This window comes from Filicampus tigris, chromosome 3 (assembly GCF_054856515.1).
Source record: "Filicampus tigris isolate MCC_2025a chromosome 3, RoL_Ftig_1.0, whole genome shotgun sequence".
In the NCBI taxonomy this organism is placed as follows: domain Eukaryota; kingdom Metazoa; phylum Chordata; class Actinopteri; order Syngnathiformes; family Syngnathidae; genus Filicampus; species Filicampus tigris.
The window spans coordinates 27,026,933-27,045,053 of NC_141219.1; the positions used below are offsets into that span (position 1 = coordinate 27,026,933).

The 18,121-nt window shown below is 39.7% G+C and overlaps 1 protein-coding gene and 7 non-coding genes across 8 annotated transcripts in view; 5 read left to right on the forward strand and 3 right to left on the reverse strand.

Annotated features, from left to right (window-relative positions):
* The first annotated feature begins 1,336 nt into the window (after positions 1-1,336).
* On the forward strand, positions 1,337-1,408 carry trnag-ucc (transfer RNA glycine (anticodon UCC)). The gene has a single exon. It is a non-coding gene; the product is annotated as a tRNA-Gly (tRNA).
* A 332-nt stretch (positions 1,409-1,740) lies between these two features.
* Positions 1,741-1,812, forward strand: trnag-ucc (transfer RNA glycine (anticodon UCC)). Its single transcript has one exon. It is a non-coding gene; the product is annotated as a tRNA-Gly (tRNA).
* A 332-nt stretch (positions 1,813-2,144) lies between these two features.
* trnag-ucc (transfer RNA glycine (anticodon UCC)) lies at positions 2,145-2,216 on the forward strand. Its single transcript has one exon. It is a non-coding gene; the product is annotated as a tRNA-Gly (tRNA).
* A 1,034-nt stretch (positions 2,217-3,250) lies between these two features.
* trnag-ucc (transfer RNA glycine (anticodon UCC)) lies at positions 3,251-3,322 on the forward strand. The gene has a single exon. It is a non-coding gene; the product is annotated as a tRNA-Gly (tRNA).
* Positions 3,323-4,135: 813 nt separating this feature from the next.
* Positions 4,136-4,207, forward strand: trnag-ucc (transfer RNA glycine (anticodon UCC)). The gene has a single exon. It is a non-coding gene; the product is annotated as a tRNA-Gly (tRNA).
* Positions 4,208-5,290: 1,083 nt separating this feature from the next.
* On the reverse strand, positions 5,291-5,362 carry trnag-ucc (transfer RNA glycine (anticodon UCC)). Its single transcript has one exon. It is a non-coding gene; the product is annotated as a tRNA-Gly (tRNA).
* A 336-nt stretch (positions 5,363-5,698) lies between these two features.
* trnag-ucc (transfer RNA glycine (anticodon UCC)) lies at positions 5,699-5,770 on the reverse strand. Its single transcript has one exon. It is a non-coding gene; the product is annotated as a tRNA-Gly (tRNA).
* A 2,271-nt stretch (positions 5,771-8,041) lies between these two features.
* Positions 8,042-18,121, reverse strand: part of otog (otogelin) — a 67,035-nt gene continuing 56,955 nt past the window's right edge. The window contains exons 46-56 of the mRNA XM_086026222.1: positions 17,696-17,800; positions 17,475-17,576; positions 16,375-16,473; positions 16,228-16,268; positions 15,813-15,888; positions 15,357-15,541; positions 14,765-14,869; positions 14,572-14,691; positions 14,172-14,217; positions 10,186-10,265; positions 8,042-9,328 (exon numbers count right to left, since the gene is read on the reverse strand). Of these exons, the coding sequence (XP_085882348.1) occupies positions 9,128-9,328; positions 10,186-10,265; positions 14,172-14,217; positions 14,572-14,691; positions 14,765-14,869; positions 15,357-15,541; positions 15,813-15,888; positions 16,228-16,268; positions 16,375-16,473; positions 17,475-17,576; positions 17,696-17,800 (1,160 nt within the window). The 3' untranslated portion in view covers positions 8,042-9,127. The remainder of the gene's footprint in view (positions 9,329-10,185; positions 10,266-14,171; positions 14,218-14,571; positions 14,692-14,764; positions 14,870-15,356; positions 15,542-15,812; positions 15,889-16,227; positions 16,269-16,374; positions 16,474-17,474; positions 17,577-17,695; positions 17,801-18,121) is intronic.

The following is an 18,121-nucleotide window of genomic DNA, read 5'->3' on the forward strand; positions in this document are numbered from 1 at the left end:
AAAGGTAAAGGTAAATTATATGAACTATGTTGTTGTAATATTTATAATAGGAAATATCATGCCAAATTTGCATTTGAATTGTATCACCCTCCCACATTCTGACTTTGAAGATGTGCGTGTTTTGACAGCTGCTTCAAATGTGTCAAGCTAATTGTCACTTTCCTGTAAAGTCACAGTGGTCATCAGGTCTCCCTGGCTGGGAAGAAGATTTCTGGTGTGGTCATGCTCAATTTTTTACGATAATTTATTGTAAATTCTAGATGACAATTGTCAGCCTTTCATTTTGCTTCTAATATTTGCTCCTTTTTCCCCTCTGTGTAGTTACACCTGTATTCAGTTTTTCACCCGAATAAACAAAATAATGCATTCAACACTAGAGAATTGTACAAATGTCTGACAAGTGTGATGCAAACAAAAAAAAAAACATGTGTTGTACAAAGAATACACTTTATTATTATAATTTATGTATTTATTTATATTTGACTTTTCAGTGTGCAACATTGCTGGGTGATAACAGCATGACAACGACAAAGAGCATAAATAGAGGTAGGATGTCCTGCGGTGGGGATTCCGGGGGGTTTCAGGAGTGCAGCTGTCGTGCGAGGATTATGAAGCTCCCTGCCTCCAGCCCGTCCAGTTATAACACAATGTTACCTCTCAAGACAAACACAAACAGAATGGAAAAAATATTGAACTGTGATGCCTGAAATGAAGATTTCTTGTCACATTTGAAGTGTTAATCAAAAAACGTATGCAGATACACGGTAGGGGGTTAACGATATTGACCGATATGATACGTATGGATATCAGGATAATGATTTGACCGAAAGCGATACATCGCCTTAACCTGACTTCTGATTCACGGGAACCCAGATTATACCAACATTTAAAGTGCACTGTTGGTGGTAGAGTGGTTAGCATAGCTGCCTTCCAAGCAGTTGACCAGGGTTCAATTCCCTGCATCGTGGCAACTACAGTGGACAGGACTTTAAGAGCCAGTGCAAATTCTTTAATTGCAATCTTTAAATTGGCTCAAAATCCTCCAGGTCTTTTTTAGTTGAATGTTACTTGCATGCATATTGGCTATCTAAATTGAAGAGTGATAGATCGTCATTACAAGGGCCGAGGGATAGTACATTGGACTTCTTGATGACAATGAATGAATTCCAATGTTCTCAGTTCGACTCCCACCAGAGTCAATTTATTTTTAAGCATTTTTGCCAAATGTACATGAGTAACAATTTTCTCAAATGCACTGGTTTCTGAAAATTAGAAACCGCTGCTTTAACCTGACTTCTGAATCACTTCAACCCCGATTACCAATTGGGTACATACGGCGTTGGTGGTATAGTGGTTAGCATAGCTGCCTTCCAAGCAGTTGACCTGGGTTCGATTCCCAGCTAGCGCATCCCTTCAGTCGCAAACTTTAAATTGGCTCAAAATCCTCCAGGTCTTTTTTAGCTGAATGTTACTTGCATGCATATTGGCTATCTAAATTGAAGAGTGATAGATCGTCATTACAAGGGCCGAGGGATAGTACATTGGACTTCTTCATGACAATGAATGAATTCCAATGTTCTGAGTTCGACTCCCGCCACAGTCAATTTATTTTTAAGCATTTTTGCCAAATGTACATGAGTAACAATTTTCTCAAATGCACTGGTTTCTGAAAATTAGAAACCGCTGCTTTAACCTGACTTCTGAATCACTTCAACCCCGATTACCAATTGGGTACATACGGTGTTGGTGGTATAGTGGTTAGCATAGCTGCCTTCCAAGCAGTTGACCTGGGTTCGATTCCCAGCTAGCGCATCCCTTCAGTCGCAAACTTTAAATTGGCTCAAAATCCTCCAGGTCTTTTTTAGCTGAATGTTACTTGCATGCATATTGGCTATCTAAATTGAAGAGTGATAGATCGTCATTACAAGGGCCGAGGGATAGTACATTGGACTTCTTCATGACAATGAATGAATTCCAATGTTCTGAGTTCGACTCCCGCCACAGTCAATTTATTTTTAAGCATTTTTGCCAAATGTACATGAGTAACAATTTTCTCAAATGCACTGGTTTCTGAAAATTAGAAACCGCTGCTTTAACCAGACTTCTGAATCACTTCAACCCAGATTACCAATTGGGTACATACGGCGTTGGTGGTATAGTGGTTAAAATAGCTGCCTTCCAAGCAGTTGACCTGGGTTCGATTCCCAGCCAGCGCATTCCTCTCGTTGCAAACTTTAAATTGGCTCAAAATCTACCACATCTTTCTTAGCAGAATGTTACTTGCATGCATATTCTCCATCTAAAATGAAGAGTTATAAGATCGTCATAGTATGGGCTGATGGATAATTCATTGGATTTCTTGATGACAATGAATGAATTCAAGGTTCTGGGTTTGACTCCCACCAGAGTCAATTTGTTTTTAAGTATTTTTGCCAAACGTACATGAGTAACAATTTATTCAAATGCACTGGTTTCTGAAAAGGAGGCACTATGGTCGACTGGTTAGCTCGTCCGCCTCACAGTTCAGATGTCGTGGGTTTGATCCCGGTCCTGGCCTCCCTGTGTGGAGTTTAAATGTTCTCCCCCCCGTGCCTGCGTGGGTTTTCTCCGGGTACTCTGGTTTCCTTCCACATTCCAAAAACATGTATGGCAGGTTAATTGATCACTCTAAATTGCCCCTAGGTGTGATTGTGAGTGCGAATGTATGTCTCTGTGTGCCCTGCGATCGGCTGGCAACCAATTCAGGGTGTCCCCCGCCTACTGCTCGAAGACTGCTGGGATAGGCTCCAAGCACTCCCCGCGACCATTGTGAGGAGAAGCGGTATAGATAATGGATGGATGGATGGTTTCTGAAAATTTGAAATGAACCGTCGCTTTAACCTGACTTCTGAATCACTTCAAACCAGATTTCAAAGAAGTCATGTATTGCCTTGGTGCTATAGTGGTTAGCATAGCTCCCTTTCAAGCAGTTGACTTGGGTTTGATTCCCAGCCAGCGCATTCCTGTAATCTCAAACTTTAAATTGGCTCAAAATCCACCACATCTTTTTTAGCTGAATGTTACTTGAATGCATATTGGCCGTCAAAAATGAAGAGTGATGGGATTGTTATAGTATGGGCCGATGGATAGTAAATTGGACTACTTGATAACAATGAATGAATTCCAATGTTCATGGTTTTGAAAATGTGAACCAGCACTTTAACCAGACTTCTGAATCACTTCAACCCAGATTACCAAAAAGGTACATACGGCATTGGTGGTATAGTGGTTAGCATAGCTGCCTTCCAAGCAGTTGACTTGGGTTCGATTCCCAGCCAGCGCGTTCCTCTCGTTGCAAACTTTACATTGGCTCAAAATCTACCATCTTTAGCTGAATGCTACTTGCATGCATATTGGCCATCTAAATTGAAGAGTGATGAGATTGTCAAAGTACGGGCCGATGGACAGTAAATTGGACTTCTTGATGACAATGAATGAATTCCAATGTTCTGACTACGACTCCCACCAGAGTCAAAGTATATTTAAGCATTTTTACCAAATGTACATGAGTAAACATTTTCTCAAATGCACTGGTTTCTGAAAATATGTAACCGGCGCTTTAACCTGATTTCTGAATCACTTCAAACCAGATTACCAATACAGTACATACAGCGTTGGTGGTATAGCGGTTATCATAGCTGCCTTCCAAGCAGTTGTCCTGGGTCGATTCCCGGCCACGGTATTTCTTTATACTCAGGCTTTGGCTTGGCTCCAATCGCACCAGAGTTCTCTGCATTACATATTATGTACAAATTAAAAATTTAAAATGGAGAGTCATATGGTCTTTGTAGTACATGAGTCTCTGTGAGGCAATGGGTAGTGCATTTGACTTCTAGGAAACAATAAAAAGATTCCAAGATTCCTGTTTTGACTCCAACCAGGTTCAATTTATTTTAAAGTGGGAACTGATCCCACGCTGCCCACACACAACTCAGGCACATGTACCACTACACCATCAGTGACCTTTTTTTTAAAGCATTTTGATTAAATGTACATGAATGACATTTGCTCAATTGCACTGGTTTCTGTCCACTTGAACCAATTTAACCTGACCTCTGACTTACTTCAACCCCTGATCGCTAAGCTTTTTCCTGAAGTGTTGGTGGTGTAGTGGTTAGCATAGCTGCCTTCCAAGCAGTTGACCTGGGTTCGATTCCCAGCCAATGCATTAATTTAATCGCAAACTTTTGATTGGCTCAAAATCCACCAGATATTTTTTAACTGAATCTTATTTGCATGCGTATTGGCCATCTAAAATGAAGAGTGATGAGATTGTCAAAGTACGGGCCGATGGATAGCAAATTGTACTTTTGCAATGGTCATAGTACGGGCTGATGGATAATTCATTGGATTTCTTGATGACAATGAATGAATTCCAGTGTTCTGACTTCGACTCCCACCAGAGTCAATGTATTTTTAAGCATTTTTGCCAAATGTACATGAGTAAAAATGTTGTCAAATGCACTGGTTTCTGAAAATGTGAAATTAACCGTCGTTAAAGCGACGGTTGATTTCGATTTATGGATCACTTCAAACCAGATTTCAAAGAAGTCATGTATTGCGTTGGTGGTACAGTGGTTAGCATAGCTGACTTCCAAGCAGTTGACCTGGTTTCCATTCCCAGCCAGCGCATCCCTGTATTCTCAAACTTTAAATTGGCTCAAAATCCACCAGATATTTTTTAGCTGAATGTTACTTGCATGCATATTGGCCATCTAAAATGAAGAGTGATGAGATTGTCAAAGTACGGGCCGATGGATAGCAAATTGTACTTCTTGATGACAATGAATGAATTCCAATGTTCTGACTTTGACTCCCACCAGAGTCAATGTATATTTAAGCATTTTTGCCAAATGTACATGAGTAAAAATGTTCTCAAATTTACTGGTTTCTGAAAATGTGAAATCAACCGCTTTAACCTGATTTATGAATCACTTCAACCCAGATTACCAATAAGGTACGTACGTTAAAGTACCGGTTAATTTCACATTTTCAAAGCCAGTGCATTTGAGAAAATTGTTACTCATGTACATTTGACAAAAATGCTTAAAAATAAGTTGACTCTGGTGGAAGTCGAACTCAGAACATTGGAATTCATTCATTGTCATCAAGAAGTCCAATTTACTATCCATCGGCCCGTACTTTGACAATCTCATCACTCTTCATTTTAGATGGCCAATATGCATGCAAGTAGCATTCAGCTAAAGATGTGGTAGACTTTGAGCCAATTTAAAGTTTGCAATGAGAGGAACGCGCTGGCTGGGAATTGAACCCAGGTCAACTGCTTGGAAGGCAGCTATGCTAACCACTATACCACCAACGCCCTATCTACCCTGTTGGTAATCTGGGTTGAAGTGATTCACAAGTCAGGTTAAAGCGCCGGTTAATTTCACATTTTCAAAACCAGTGCATTTGAGAAAATTGTTACTCATGTACATTTGGCAAAAATTCTTAAAAATACATTGACTCTAGTGGGAGTCGAACTCAGAACATTGGAATTCATTCATTGTCATCAAGAAGTACAATTTGCTATCCATCGGCCCGTACTTTGACAATCTCATCACTCTTCATTTTTGATGGCCAATATGCATGCAAGTAACATTCAGCTAAAAAACATGTGGTGGATTTTGAGACAATTTAAAGTTTGCAACAAGAGGAATGGGCTAGCTGGGAATCGAACCCAGGTCAACTGCTTGGAAGGCAGCTATGCTAACCACTACACCACCAACGCTTTACATAACTGCTTTTAAATCTGAGTTGAAGTGATTCAGAAGTCAGGTTGGAATTCATTGTCATCAAGAAGTCCAATTTACTATCCATCAGCCCGTACTTTGACAATCTCATCACTCTTCTTGATGACAATGAATGAATTCCAATGTTCTGAGTTTGACTCCTACCAGAGTCAACTTATTTTTAAGCATTTTTGCCAAATGTCCATGAGGAACAATTTTCTCAAATGCACTGGTTTCTGTAAATTTGAAATTAACCATCGCTTTGAACAATACAATTCAATATGATAAACGCTTATGTATTCAATCTATTTTAACCAATAGACTAGTCAACACATCCAAATATTCACACTTTTCATAAACCAATAGTGAATTTTTCTATGAGTAAAAATATTCTAATGGTATTGCACTGATATAACAAGCAACTACACTTAACCAAAAACGTCCAAAACACGACAGAGGTACGGACGCTGGAGTCACGCATCCCACAGTGCCCGCGCCAAATGCAAACGTCATGTCATTTTGGCAGGATAGAAAAATTGCCGGCAATTTGAAGGAATGCCACAATTTGACAATGGTAGACAGTTGTTGTGTCTAACCAGCGTGCCACAATAAGAGTTGGTAAAAGAAGAGGCGAGCATTCTACAGGCTACAGGCAATAATCCATCCACAACCCAGCTGGATGTTGCTCAACAACAACAAAAAGAACAATGATTAGCAGACCGCTTCTATGGCTGTAATGTGTTTTCGGCCACTGGGATGTGGACCTTTCAGAATTGTCTTAAAACTTAACTCATTACTTTTCATGAAATATTTGAAAAGTTGAAACGGTGTGTGCAATATAAACATGATAACATGCAATGTGGTGCGAGTTTAAGCAGACTGTTTGTATGTTTTAGATGAAGATCAGATCACAAGCTATGACCAATTTATGATGAAATTAAGGTTATCGCAGGGCTCCCATATTCTTTCTTGAAACCGTATACAGTATCCCTATAATATTTCCTGAAAATTAAGTGAGGTGTGACTGTGTGTCAGGGAGTGAAAAATCCACAATATCATCCGTGGGTCAATCCACTCAGTAAATTCTGTGAAGATATGTCAGAGGTTTTCATGATGATTGTTGTGTTGCGGTATGGAAAAGGAGGCGTACACATTTTTTTTTGTTGGTAATGACACATCTGATGACAGTATTGGTACAGTCACCGATACGGCTCAGTATAAGTCGTATCGCCGGCTAGAACTGCAGCACTTTCCCAAAGTGTGACTCACTCATAAACGGTTCCTCAGATGTGGGTTCACAAATGAGTCTCACAATCTCATTGGTCAATTCTCCGGTGTGGAGCAGCCATGTGATAATATAGACTTAATAGGCTTTGAATGGTAACACAAAATGTGAAGCGTTATGGCAGTTCTGTACTTCCTCCAAATCTGATTGAGGACATAAGATTTACCCTGGATGAAAATGTCTTCATAAATTCATTGTATAAACCCAAAATAAATAGCATTTTTATGCTGAAGTTAAGTTTGATGGCATACTGGCATGTCCAAAAAAATAGGTCTGTCGCTGTCATTGCCATGGTAACCATAAATCCCATCAACTTCAGAGATATTGTATTTGCGGATCAGTCTCCACATCTCTTGTGTTGTTTGCATAGAGCATGTTCAGAGTTGTTTACAGTTCTTTTTATGTGTTTGCTGCAGGCTGAATACAGTTAAACGTTTTAATTACTGCAATTAAATACAGTAAATAAGTCCACCTCACAGCAAGATGGTTCTATGTTTGAATCTCAGCTTGGACCTTTTCTGTGTGGAGTTGTGTGTGATTTCCCCATGTTTATATGGGTGAAAACATGTACTGAATGTTGGGTTTATTGAAGACTCTCAATTGCCCATAGGTGTGATTGTGTGAGTAGTTGTTTGTTGATATTTACCCTGCAATTGACCAAAAGTGAAGACAATTCCAAGACCAAAACTGATGGATGGGGGACTGAGAAAATACTTAATGGCACAAATTGAAAAATCTTTTCAATTTGTGCCATTAAAGTGGCGCCCCCCCAATCATATTTATTCCAGGGGGCCCAAAAGCTGAAACGGATAAATGATGGGCAATTGTAGAATGAATAAATAAAATGTTTCATAGAAATATGAACGAGTAAAGCCTTGCTTCCCAACAATATTTATAAAGCCAACTGCATATCCTCTAATGGCATACACAAAGTAAACATAAATATTCTTTACAAAGGAAAGATTTATTACAAGCCCAAATTTGTACCATACAAAACTTCTCAGCACAATTATGCTTTTGTGGTTTGTACAAACAGCAATTTAGCAACTCAGTTGAAATGGAAAACTTACAAATACCAAAAGCAAAATTCTTGATATTTTAATGGGATTCCATTTATTTAAAGACTCTTTTTTTTTTTAACAGACCAAATTTACAATCAAGTTAAATGAAAATGTGTTTTACTTAGTTGGAATGCTTATTTTTATCTTGGTGGCTTGAGGATACAATTATATTCAATAAATAAAGTGTTCCACACACAACTGAATTTAAATCAGTTTTGTCACTATCATTGTTTAATATAGTATAGAAAATAGTACGGTAATGTCCATATACAAATATAGCGGGGTTTTTTTTTGTTTTGTTTTTTTAATGTATGTGAGATGTCAAAGAATTTGATAATTCAAATACTAAAAAAAAAAAAATACAAAAACTAGGAGGAAAAATACAAACGACGGATCTCAAGGCATTTTTCTAAGACGTCTTCAAAATGCTTACACGCTTACTGGATATTAACATCTACTGTACAGCTACACTCAACCTATTTCTAAATAATTGTAAACACAGCAGTGGGGCACTCTTAACATTCATCAAATGAAATTGCAAAGTAATAGTTTTATTTCCCCTGACAAGCGGAACTGAAACTTGAAACTAAGTTATAGAGGGAAAACAAGCCTAAAAAATAGGCTTAGTAAAACGATGGGAAAGAATAATTCTTATTTTTTCATTCCTGATGCCGTCCACACAATGCTAACTTGTGCTTTCTTGGAGCAATTCTCTTAAATTTCTTCTTATTTGGTTATCCTCTGTAAATATTCTTTTTTGGGGGGGGGTGACTATTTCTATCCCTGCAATGTAAATCTGTCTCTCTCAAGCCCCGAGAGGTCAGAGTTCAAATGTCACAGTGCGCTGTGTGTTTGCAGCTGCCAGCTCGATGCTTCTGCACCGATCACTTCCCTGCGAGAGATGCGACAAGTTTTTTTTGCACAGTATATTGACAGCCAGCAGATTGTTTGACATACTCTGCCAAGGTCCTACCCTGAACCTCTGTGTGTGGGGGTTCATTGCATGCGTTCTAGGACCACTGGCAGGCACAGTCGGTGGGTTCTTGAATGCTGTAGCTGACCCAGGTGGAGTTGCCACTGCAGTAGAGCTGCACAGAGCGCCGCTGCAGCCCCATCTCCCGACAACATTTGCAGAAACGAGCATACGTGTTGATGTTGTAGTTGTAGATGCTGGCAGACGGACACTTGCCGTCACATGACACAATGTTGACCTGCGGGGCAGAAGCAACCACTAAAGATGGTGTTTGGCACGGCTGATACAGTCAAAATGTGAAGCAAACTTGACATTACCATCACCATATTGAGCATCACTTTTTTTCTAGTTTATTGTTCATATGGGTGGGTGGATGGTCGGTTAGTAGACTCTAAAAACAGTTGGGTTCAAGATAATACAATTTTGGGTCAAAAATGGACCGATCCACCAATTGGGTCAATTTTGTATAAAACACCCCAGTTTGGTGGGTTGTATTGTACAAAAGTACCCATTTTGGGGGTTGGTTTCTGCAAAAACAACACAGAAAGTTGGGTCAAATTGACCCAGGGGCAGAGCCATGGGTGGGCCTGGGTGTGCACAGGCCCACCCAGTGAGACTCATGGAAAAAGACAAAATTTTACATTTTTAGTAAATTATTTTTTAATTTGTGTTAAGTTGTCTTTTTTTACTTGAATGGATATTAAGAATGGCATAATCGTGGTTGTCGAAGAAAGATCTGAACTTCATATCATTCAGTTTGTCATTTTATTTGAATATACGATGTGTCGGAACGGGAAGATTGTGCTCAGTGAGAGAAATATTCAGGCCCACCCATCAGCCACGTTCTGGCTACGCCCCTGAATGGACCCAAGTAGTGGATCGGTCAGTTTTCGAATCCAAATTTGTTATTTTTAACCCAATTGTTTTTAGAGTGATATGATCAGTTTTGTTTTATTGTTATTGTAAGTAGTAGCAGTGTTGTTGTTATTATTATTTTGTAGTGGTATTGTATTCAAGTGTAGTGATCCCCAAAACAAAAATTCTTGTCTCGCAAAGTGAGCGAATGAGTGAGTGAGACACAGGCATGAAACACACCGGTCTGTTACTGCGACAGTCATTCTTCCTGATAGTCATCCTCACCGTCACCTTCTGACACGACTTCCCATCTTCTTTGCCTGTTCACACATAGGCAGACCAAACCAAACCAAATTGGAACAAACGCAACACAAACAGCATCCTCGCCCGTAACATAGCAAACACCATGCGGAAGAAGCACTTGAAAGAGAAAGATGAAGAGCAAGAAGAAGAAGAGCGCTGATGTTCACAATCATGCAAAAGCTGCAGGATTTAACAAATTAATGAGGAAGGGAATTAAAAAATAAATGCGCAAGAGCATAACAACACTTAAACTAAAAATATTTTAAATGCTTAAGGTAAATGAAAAAATAGGCAAATTAAATGAGTGGTGCATACCAAAAAATTCAAGATGGTGTGTTTTAATAAAAGTTAAGAGTATATATATGCGTATATAAATGCACTATTATGTATTCACTGTGTTTGCTTTGCTTCCACATACATTGACGTGCAACATCTGTAATGCTTACCCAGGAAACTTTTTAGGGGGTGATTTAAATGGAGTCTAATACGGCTGTCGAGGTGTTATTCCTGGACCCTGGTGACCTTGAGGATGTCAGTTGGACTATTTCAGAGTCCTCAGTCACGTGAACCGCAGCAGAAAGCATACAGTCGCTATCACGTGCCAGTGATAGATAGAAGACTAATCACAGCGTCAATCTATTTAATTGGGTCGCATAGCCATGAAAGAGAGATTAGCTTGCTTTGTTCCAGCCGCCGTCACAGCAGTTTAAAGTGCTTCAGTGATGATGCCAGAGCCACATTTATCCCTGAGTGATGAATGTACTGAATGTGCTTGGACCTGCTGACGGGTCAATCTATTAAGAGACTGAGTAAAGAGTAATGGATGTGCTTTTAAAAAATAAATCAAATTATTACTTGGACGGCAATTATAACATTACATTAATACCTCTGGCAGTTTGAATGAAAATCTTTTTTTTTTAATCTTGCTTTTATACATTGCTTGTGCAGGTAATTCTAATTGCCGAGGGCAGTTAATTAAAGGACACTTCTATTTTGTGTTCCAATATTTCAACTTTGAAGATCAGCTTTAAATATAGCGACGCCCATCAGGCAGAATCAACTCCGTGAACTCCTTTGTCAAAACTTGGGCACAGTCAGGGTTCGTGTTAGGTGGGACTCACTGAGACCGGAGCTCCCACGAGGGGAGAGTCATTAAAGTCATCCACCTGTGCGGGTCTTTTACACTGGCGTGATTACTCTATGATGTCATTATTTGAATCTAAAAACATAAACGTTTGTCTTAATGACATACATCGGTTTATTGCCTGCGTAACAATTAGATGACAATGTGTACTTTTCAATGAGCCGTGTTATTTGGGGTGCTTTGTCACATCATATCTTTATTAGAATTATTTTTGCATGTTCCAAATTGGAATTCCCAATTTGCAATACAATAAAGGCTTATTATACCGTATTATATTTCTTTGTAGTCTAAAGATCGGTTTATAACTGAAACCCTTGAGACAGGAGTGAAACGTGGTTGTTGATTTAATCAAATACATCTTTTAATCGCTGGTTTAATAAGTGTCCTTGTTATTGTCGAAAAGAATCACCAGGGCAATTCTATGTGTAAATATTGTGTGTGAGCCAGAGTGAATCAGGGTCTAGGAACCATGTTGAACCTGGCCAGCACAATGTGTCACATTATCACTTTAGTTTCCCAACAAGCAGCAGCATGCCAACCTTGTACAGCACCTACTTGGGGAAAATGTTCCCAAAGGCCAAACCACAACACTATTTACTATGGAGGTCATGCAGACATCTAAGACTAACTACTAGGCCTCTACCAACAGCACATTGTTGGCAATCAACAATGCACTGCCCAGACAGCGCTAAATGTGGAGCGAGCGTCCTTTTGATCTGCACGGAAGGCGGGACGCACATGTCCTGTACATGTTTCAGTCCTCTCATGTGTGGCCTCTTTTTTTAGGTCTCTGAATTAATTCCACCTCATTTTGAGCAGCCAACCAAATATTCTGTGGGAAACCCATGCATACACCATAGTCATGATGTAAGGTAGAATAAGGTTTGGTTATTTTAACAGCCTTAGCTGTAATGTATTTTTTCATGAGAAATACAATAAACCCCCGGTTCATCGTTTGCGCCACCGCTGTATCACGGATTCTGAAGCACTTAGTTTTCATGTGTTTTTACAGTATGTCAGACTTTTTACCAGTCAAACAAAAATATACGCGAATGCTATTATTTTGTGATTGGGTAGTCGAGGGCATGGAGGTGGAACTTCCGTCACCCAGCGCAAAGGCTCACAAGACACCCGACGAGGCTAAAAATGCATTTGCTTTTGGCCTGATTTATACAGAACAATCCCGGAGTGAACGAGCTTGTGTTGAAAACTGAAAAAAATAATGAAAAAAGTGCATTCAGTTATATATAAATAAATCACATATCTACACATATTAACACTCAACCTTGCCCAGATATGCTGTATTTCGAATTCATCCATGAGGTCGGTGGGTCAGATAAAAAATGAGCACCAAATAACAAGCTCTGTTGCTCATTTGACAACCACGTCAAAATGTTTATGTGCACCTCGGGGACAGCTCCAGGATTTTTCCTCTCCCGGGGCTAAAGGGTGGCTAGTCCGATAAATATATAATAATATCAAATAAAATGCTGTAGGGGCTTAACTGGGGCTAAACTGATTTTTGATGGAGCTATAGCACTATCCCTGCATACTGTGAAGAAGAGGCAAAGAAAGTCCACGACTATTCTTCAGTAAGAGTCGTCGTTCCCACAGAGCAGTGAGAATGCCTGATCATGTCTGTGTTGTTTTGTTTTGTTGTATGTTCTGTTTTGTAGGTTTTGCTGTTCCAAGTAGCAGTTGTTTGAAGGTTTATAGTTACAGTATGTGCTAATTTCGTTAGGCCATCTATGGTGGGTTTTTTTTTGTTTTTTTTTACCATAGGTTAGCATTAGGCCAGCGTATTTTCTTGAGACAAAACTACACAGAGCTGCCAACCTATCGAAAGTCACTTACAGACAATTTGTCTGAATTTCCATAATTTTAACCTTCTGTCAAGTACATTACTGCGGGAACCCGTTTCCGCACTGTTTGGTAATAGCATTTTTTTTTTTTTAATCTGCAAACCGTTCAATTACACACCATAATCATAATGAAAAAGCTTGAAGTGATCTTTTATTTGGAAAAATATGTTTCAATAATTATAAGTGCGTTTTGAAAGAGTATGTGGGAGTGGAAAAAAAAAATTATCGGTCTCTTGAAAAGGTGGATATTCACCTATTGCGGGTGGGACTGCAAAAACATTCCTTGCGATGATCAGGGGTTGACTGTATAGCAAATATTGTTAGTTTTTTTTTGTCTTGCATGCAGTTTCTACGACAGTACGTCGGAAATGAGGTAACAGTTTAGAGGACTGTCCTGCTTGGGGCCCGGAGATTACCATCAAACGTTCGGCGTGTTAAATCAGTAACATCATGGAGGGAGGGAGTACATTGTTGAATATCAACAATAGCACTGGTAATCCTAGTGGTTTTGGTACCTCTTTCACAGTTTGTGTTTACTGTGGGAGTCAGGGAGCTAACAGGGAAAGGGAAGAGAGGGAATCCAGTACCTGGTGGGATTTGTACATACGTTGATAAACTGCAGCACATAAAGCACTAAGCCACTTACATGTTTTCAGGTGCTTTTCAGTGATGGTTACTTTTAAAACAGCATCCTGTTCCTTTCACTGAAAAGTACACTGAAAAAAGCACACTAATGTGAATACTCAGAAGATAATCGTAACAGTAAAATAAGAAACAATTTTATGGCGGGGGTTTTAAACGGCACAGGAGAATATTGTGTGTTGGAGGCATGTTGGGCGACAGGCGAGTGTCAGCTGCAGCCTACGGCTCTAAACTAGCGACGTTACAGCTGTGCTTTGCTCACATCACAAACTCACATGTCTTGCAACATCCGTCCATGTAATTTACGATAGTTCCTCCAATCTGCATACAAAAGAGAGCAAATGTCATGAATCGCCACAACAATTAGACAGTTGTAGGTTTTGTGTCATTTCAAGGGGCGGAACAGAGTGATGCTTAGAAATGGGAATGGTAACAATAAAAATCAACCCATCCCTCCATTTGTCCGTACAACTTATCCTCACTTGGGTCACGAGTGAGAAGGAGAATATCCCCGATGAATTTGAGAGAGAGGCCTGTGAACTGGTCGCCAGCCACTCAGGTAATAATGAGAATAATGGTAATGATTTTTCACCCTATATCAAATGGACACAAGCAACTGTTTATGTAACGCGCGTGTGTGTGTGTGTGTGTGTGCGTGTGTTTGATAATGCTGACCTTCATACACTCTGTTTCATTGAAGGGGGGACAGCTGAAGGGGTAGGAGATCAGTGTCGGGCCAGATAGAGTGTCTGTGCATTCAAACTTGAGGCAGTTGGACACCCATGATTTCCCTGGCTGAAAACATTCATATCAACTATTAATCTATATTATAATAAATGTATTCATTGCATTGACACTAATTGCCCACCTTATAGAGAATCGTCGACCCATTCTCATGAGTGTAAAGGCAGGATATATTCTTACAAACTCCACAGCATGTTGACTGGTCTTTGACTGGGATATAGATCTGATTCTACAACACACACACACACAAACATTAAATTATAATTAATCCAACAGGTGACAAGGAGTAAAGTAATACAACTGTTATATAACATAAGGTCATATTTTGCAAGAAACTGCAATCTTTCTGAATATTTACTTATTATAACTACTATAACTATTGAAACACTCATTTTCCACATCTAGAATGAGTTTGATTTTATTATTGTAGAAGATGCATACAAAGACAGAATATCTTTTATATAAATTATATATTTTAATTTCATTATTTCCCCAAACTACCCAGTCAATCACATTGAACATTGGGCCTCATTTGTGAATCAGAATTCAAGCTCCTTATCATGGAGGCCCAAAGAATGTTAGCACAATTACAAAGTTTGGGAAAATGAGAGCGTGAAAAAAAAAGAAAAATGTTCAAACCTTGTACACTTAATTCCAAGTGAGATATCTGAGTATTTTTTAAAACCCAGATCCTGGGTCAAAAAAACTTGTCTTACTAGTTGACAGAGGGCAGAGCAGTTGGTGGTGCTGGTCCGCAGCATGTGAAAACCACTTGACGTGTCCACGACGCGGCTGCACTGTCGGCTATAGCATAAACCGTCCTCGCGATGTTCCACCAGGGTCTGACCGGGTCGCAGCACCCCCTGTACCACCCCGCGGTACACACACACCGCCTCTCGCACTGCACACACATCCACAGTTGCAGTGTTGAAATGAAAGTGTGATGTGGAGAACCTGTTCATCAGTTTGAGACCAAATCTTTCAAGCCAAAAAAACTGCAAACAAGTTCGCTATACTACTTCCTGTGAAACAGTTTTTTGGGGTTATAAAAGAAATCAATTCTGTGCCATCTTCCCACCACGCAACCGGTTAAATCTAACAGTCATTTCACAGTATGGCGTTCTACAGGGTATTTGAACCATTTTGAACCAATTTAAACCAACAATACTCACCACACTTGAATCTTTTGCAGGCACATTGATTCTGTGGATCAGATTGGAAGGCCTGCTCCAGCTGAGGAGCCTCTCCCTGCACAACACAATCAAAAGCACCGTGAAATTGAATAAACTATGGACATCCATATAAAATAACCAATTTGATTTTAATCGGAATTGCTGTACAAACAGGGGCCCCTAACCGCCAGGCAGACAAAACAGTCCCGGCCCGCACACCATTTGCGGCTGCGCTGGCAGACTGAACAAAAACTGTGTTATTATTTTTATTTTATCATTTCTAGTTTATCATCAAAGTCTCAAAGATTTTTTGGGGGAAATCAGATGCATCTGCCTGTTCCTGTCACAACACTCAACTCACTACAATAGATAAGAAAACAAATATATTTAGGAGAATTCAAGAACTTCAACATACCAGTTCACATTTAGGAGGAGTAATCTTGTCACAGGAACACACTGAAAACAGAAAACAATTTAAGGGAATCATATTGTGAATGCTACACATCATAAGACACAGTGTGTATATATATAAATAATATATTTTATATATTGCATGTTGTACCACATGTGTGGTTGGCACAGCAGTGATCTGAACTGGACACTGACACCAGTGACATCCCAAAAGGACAGCTGAGCTGAGGACACCTGGAGGGCTCACATACTACAAACAAACACACACATGCACACACACGCATGCACGCACACAATAAATATATCCATATGTATACATCTCACATTGAATATTCATTGCGTATCCGAGGTTATAGTTACTGTAACTCTTTATTGCTGCGCAACAATAAAAATTACATCTCTAAAACCTTTTTAGAGAACATGTTAGTGATTAAGTTTCATGAAAAAATTTGTTCGAGTCACATGATCCCCAAGGTCAAATTATAGGTCAATATGTTTTCAGATTTTTGGGGTGAATTGGCATGGAATGACCCTATATCTCAAATGCAGCTTAAAGAGACGCTTTAATCGTGGCCGGGATGGCCATGTTTTCACGAATAAGTTCATTTTATATATTCGCTAAATGTCTGAAATATAACCAGTCGGGGTTCGTGAGCGCATTCCTGCTCTTGTCCGCTTGTAAGTGGAGAAGCGATGGCCACAGTATTTTTGATTTTGTGGAGGTGATCAGGATGAGATCACGTTTTATGTCAATAAATCCAAACTATTCTGCAGAACACTTTTATACTTTCACAGGTTGAAGTGGACAAGAGTAGTCATGTGCATTTGCATTTTGGTGGCGATCGGTCGCCGTTTTAGACAATAGAACTGACAAAGCGAGCAATATCACCACGCTTGCCTCCCTCCCGTGACGTAGACCGCTGAGACCGAAAACATAACATAAGCCACGCGCCCCGTAAATATAATCACAAAAAAAGACCTTAAATCACGACAGAGTCTTTTTGGGGGACTTTAGTACGGATGCCATTTTTACATGCAAACCTATTCTATAAGTGCCAATGTTAAGATCACCCAAGTGTCACTTTAAGTTTTGGGGTCATTCCATGCCGTACGCCTAAATGATCGTCAACTATCAGCACGTGTACATTTACAATATATGAAAGAACTGTGCATTTACTCTCATAAGTTAAGGAGTAAAAGCCGAAAATAACAAGATTTGGGTTTGGTAAATGATTGTTTGTGTGAGCTGACCACATTGGTAGGTTGGGCAGCAGCTGTCGGTGGTGTTCTGGCCCACAGTCAGAACTTCGCCATCGTGACACATTGGAGGCGTGTCCACACAAGGTGAACAAACTACAGGAAACAGGTATTCACTTAATCACAATGTGTAACACACAAACGATTAGCGTAGGAAACCTTACTACTGCTACACTACGTTCTAAAATAATTGTTTAGAAACGTTTAATACTTACTGCAGATGTGAGTCAGGCAGCAGCTATCATCAGTTCGCGTTGCGATTAAGGACTGGTCACTTCTACAGGTGGGAATTTCTGCCTCACAACTTGTGGGATCACACTCTGTAATCAATGTGCAATTTATTTTAAGTGGAAGTTCACGCAAACATTTTTTTTTTTCAAGAATATGTTCTATGCAAGCCCACTAGTTGAAACAGGGCTCTCTGATAAATATTGCGTTTGTGGAATAAGTGTTAATCCACTCGTTTTTAGCCATCTCTGGGAGCGGCCATTTTGTCTTCGACTGAAAATGACATCACAACTGCTCACAATGACCATTCACGGATCAAATTCAGAAAACAGGTCAGTCGTGATTCGTCGTTGTGAGCAGTTGTTTATGACAGTTGACAGAAGACAAAATCGCCGCCCCCAGAGATGGCTAAA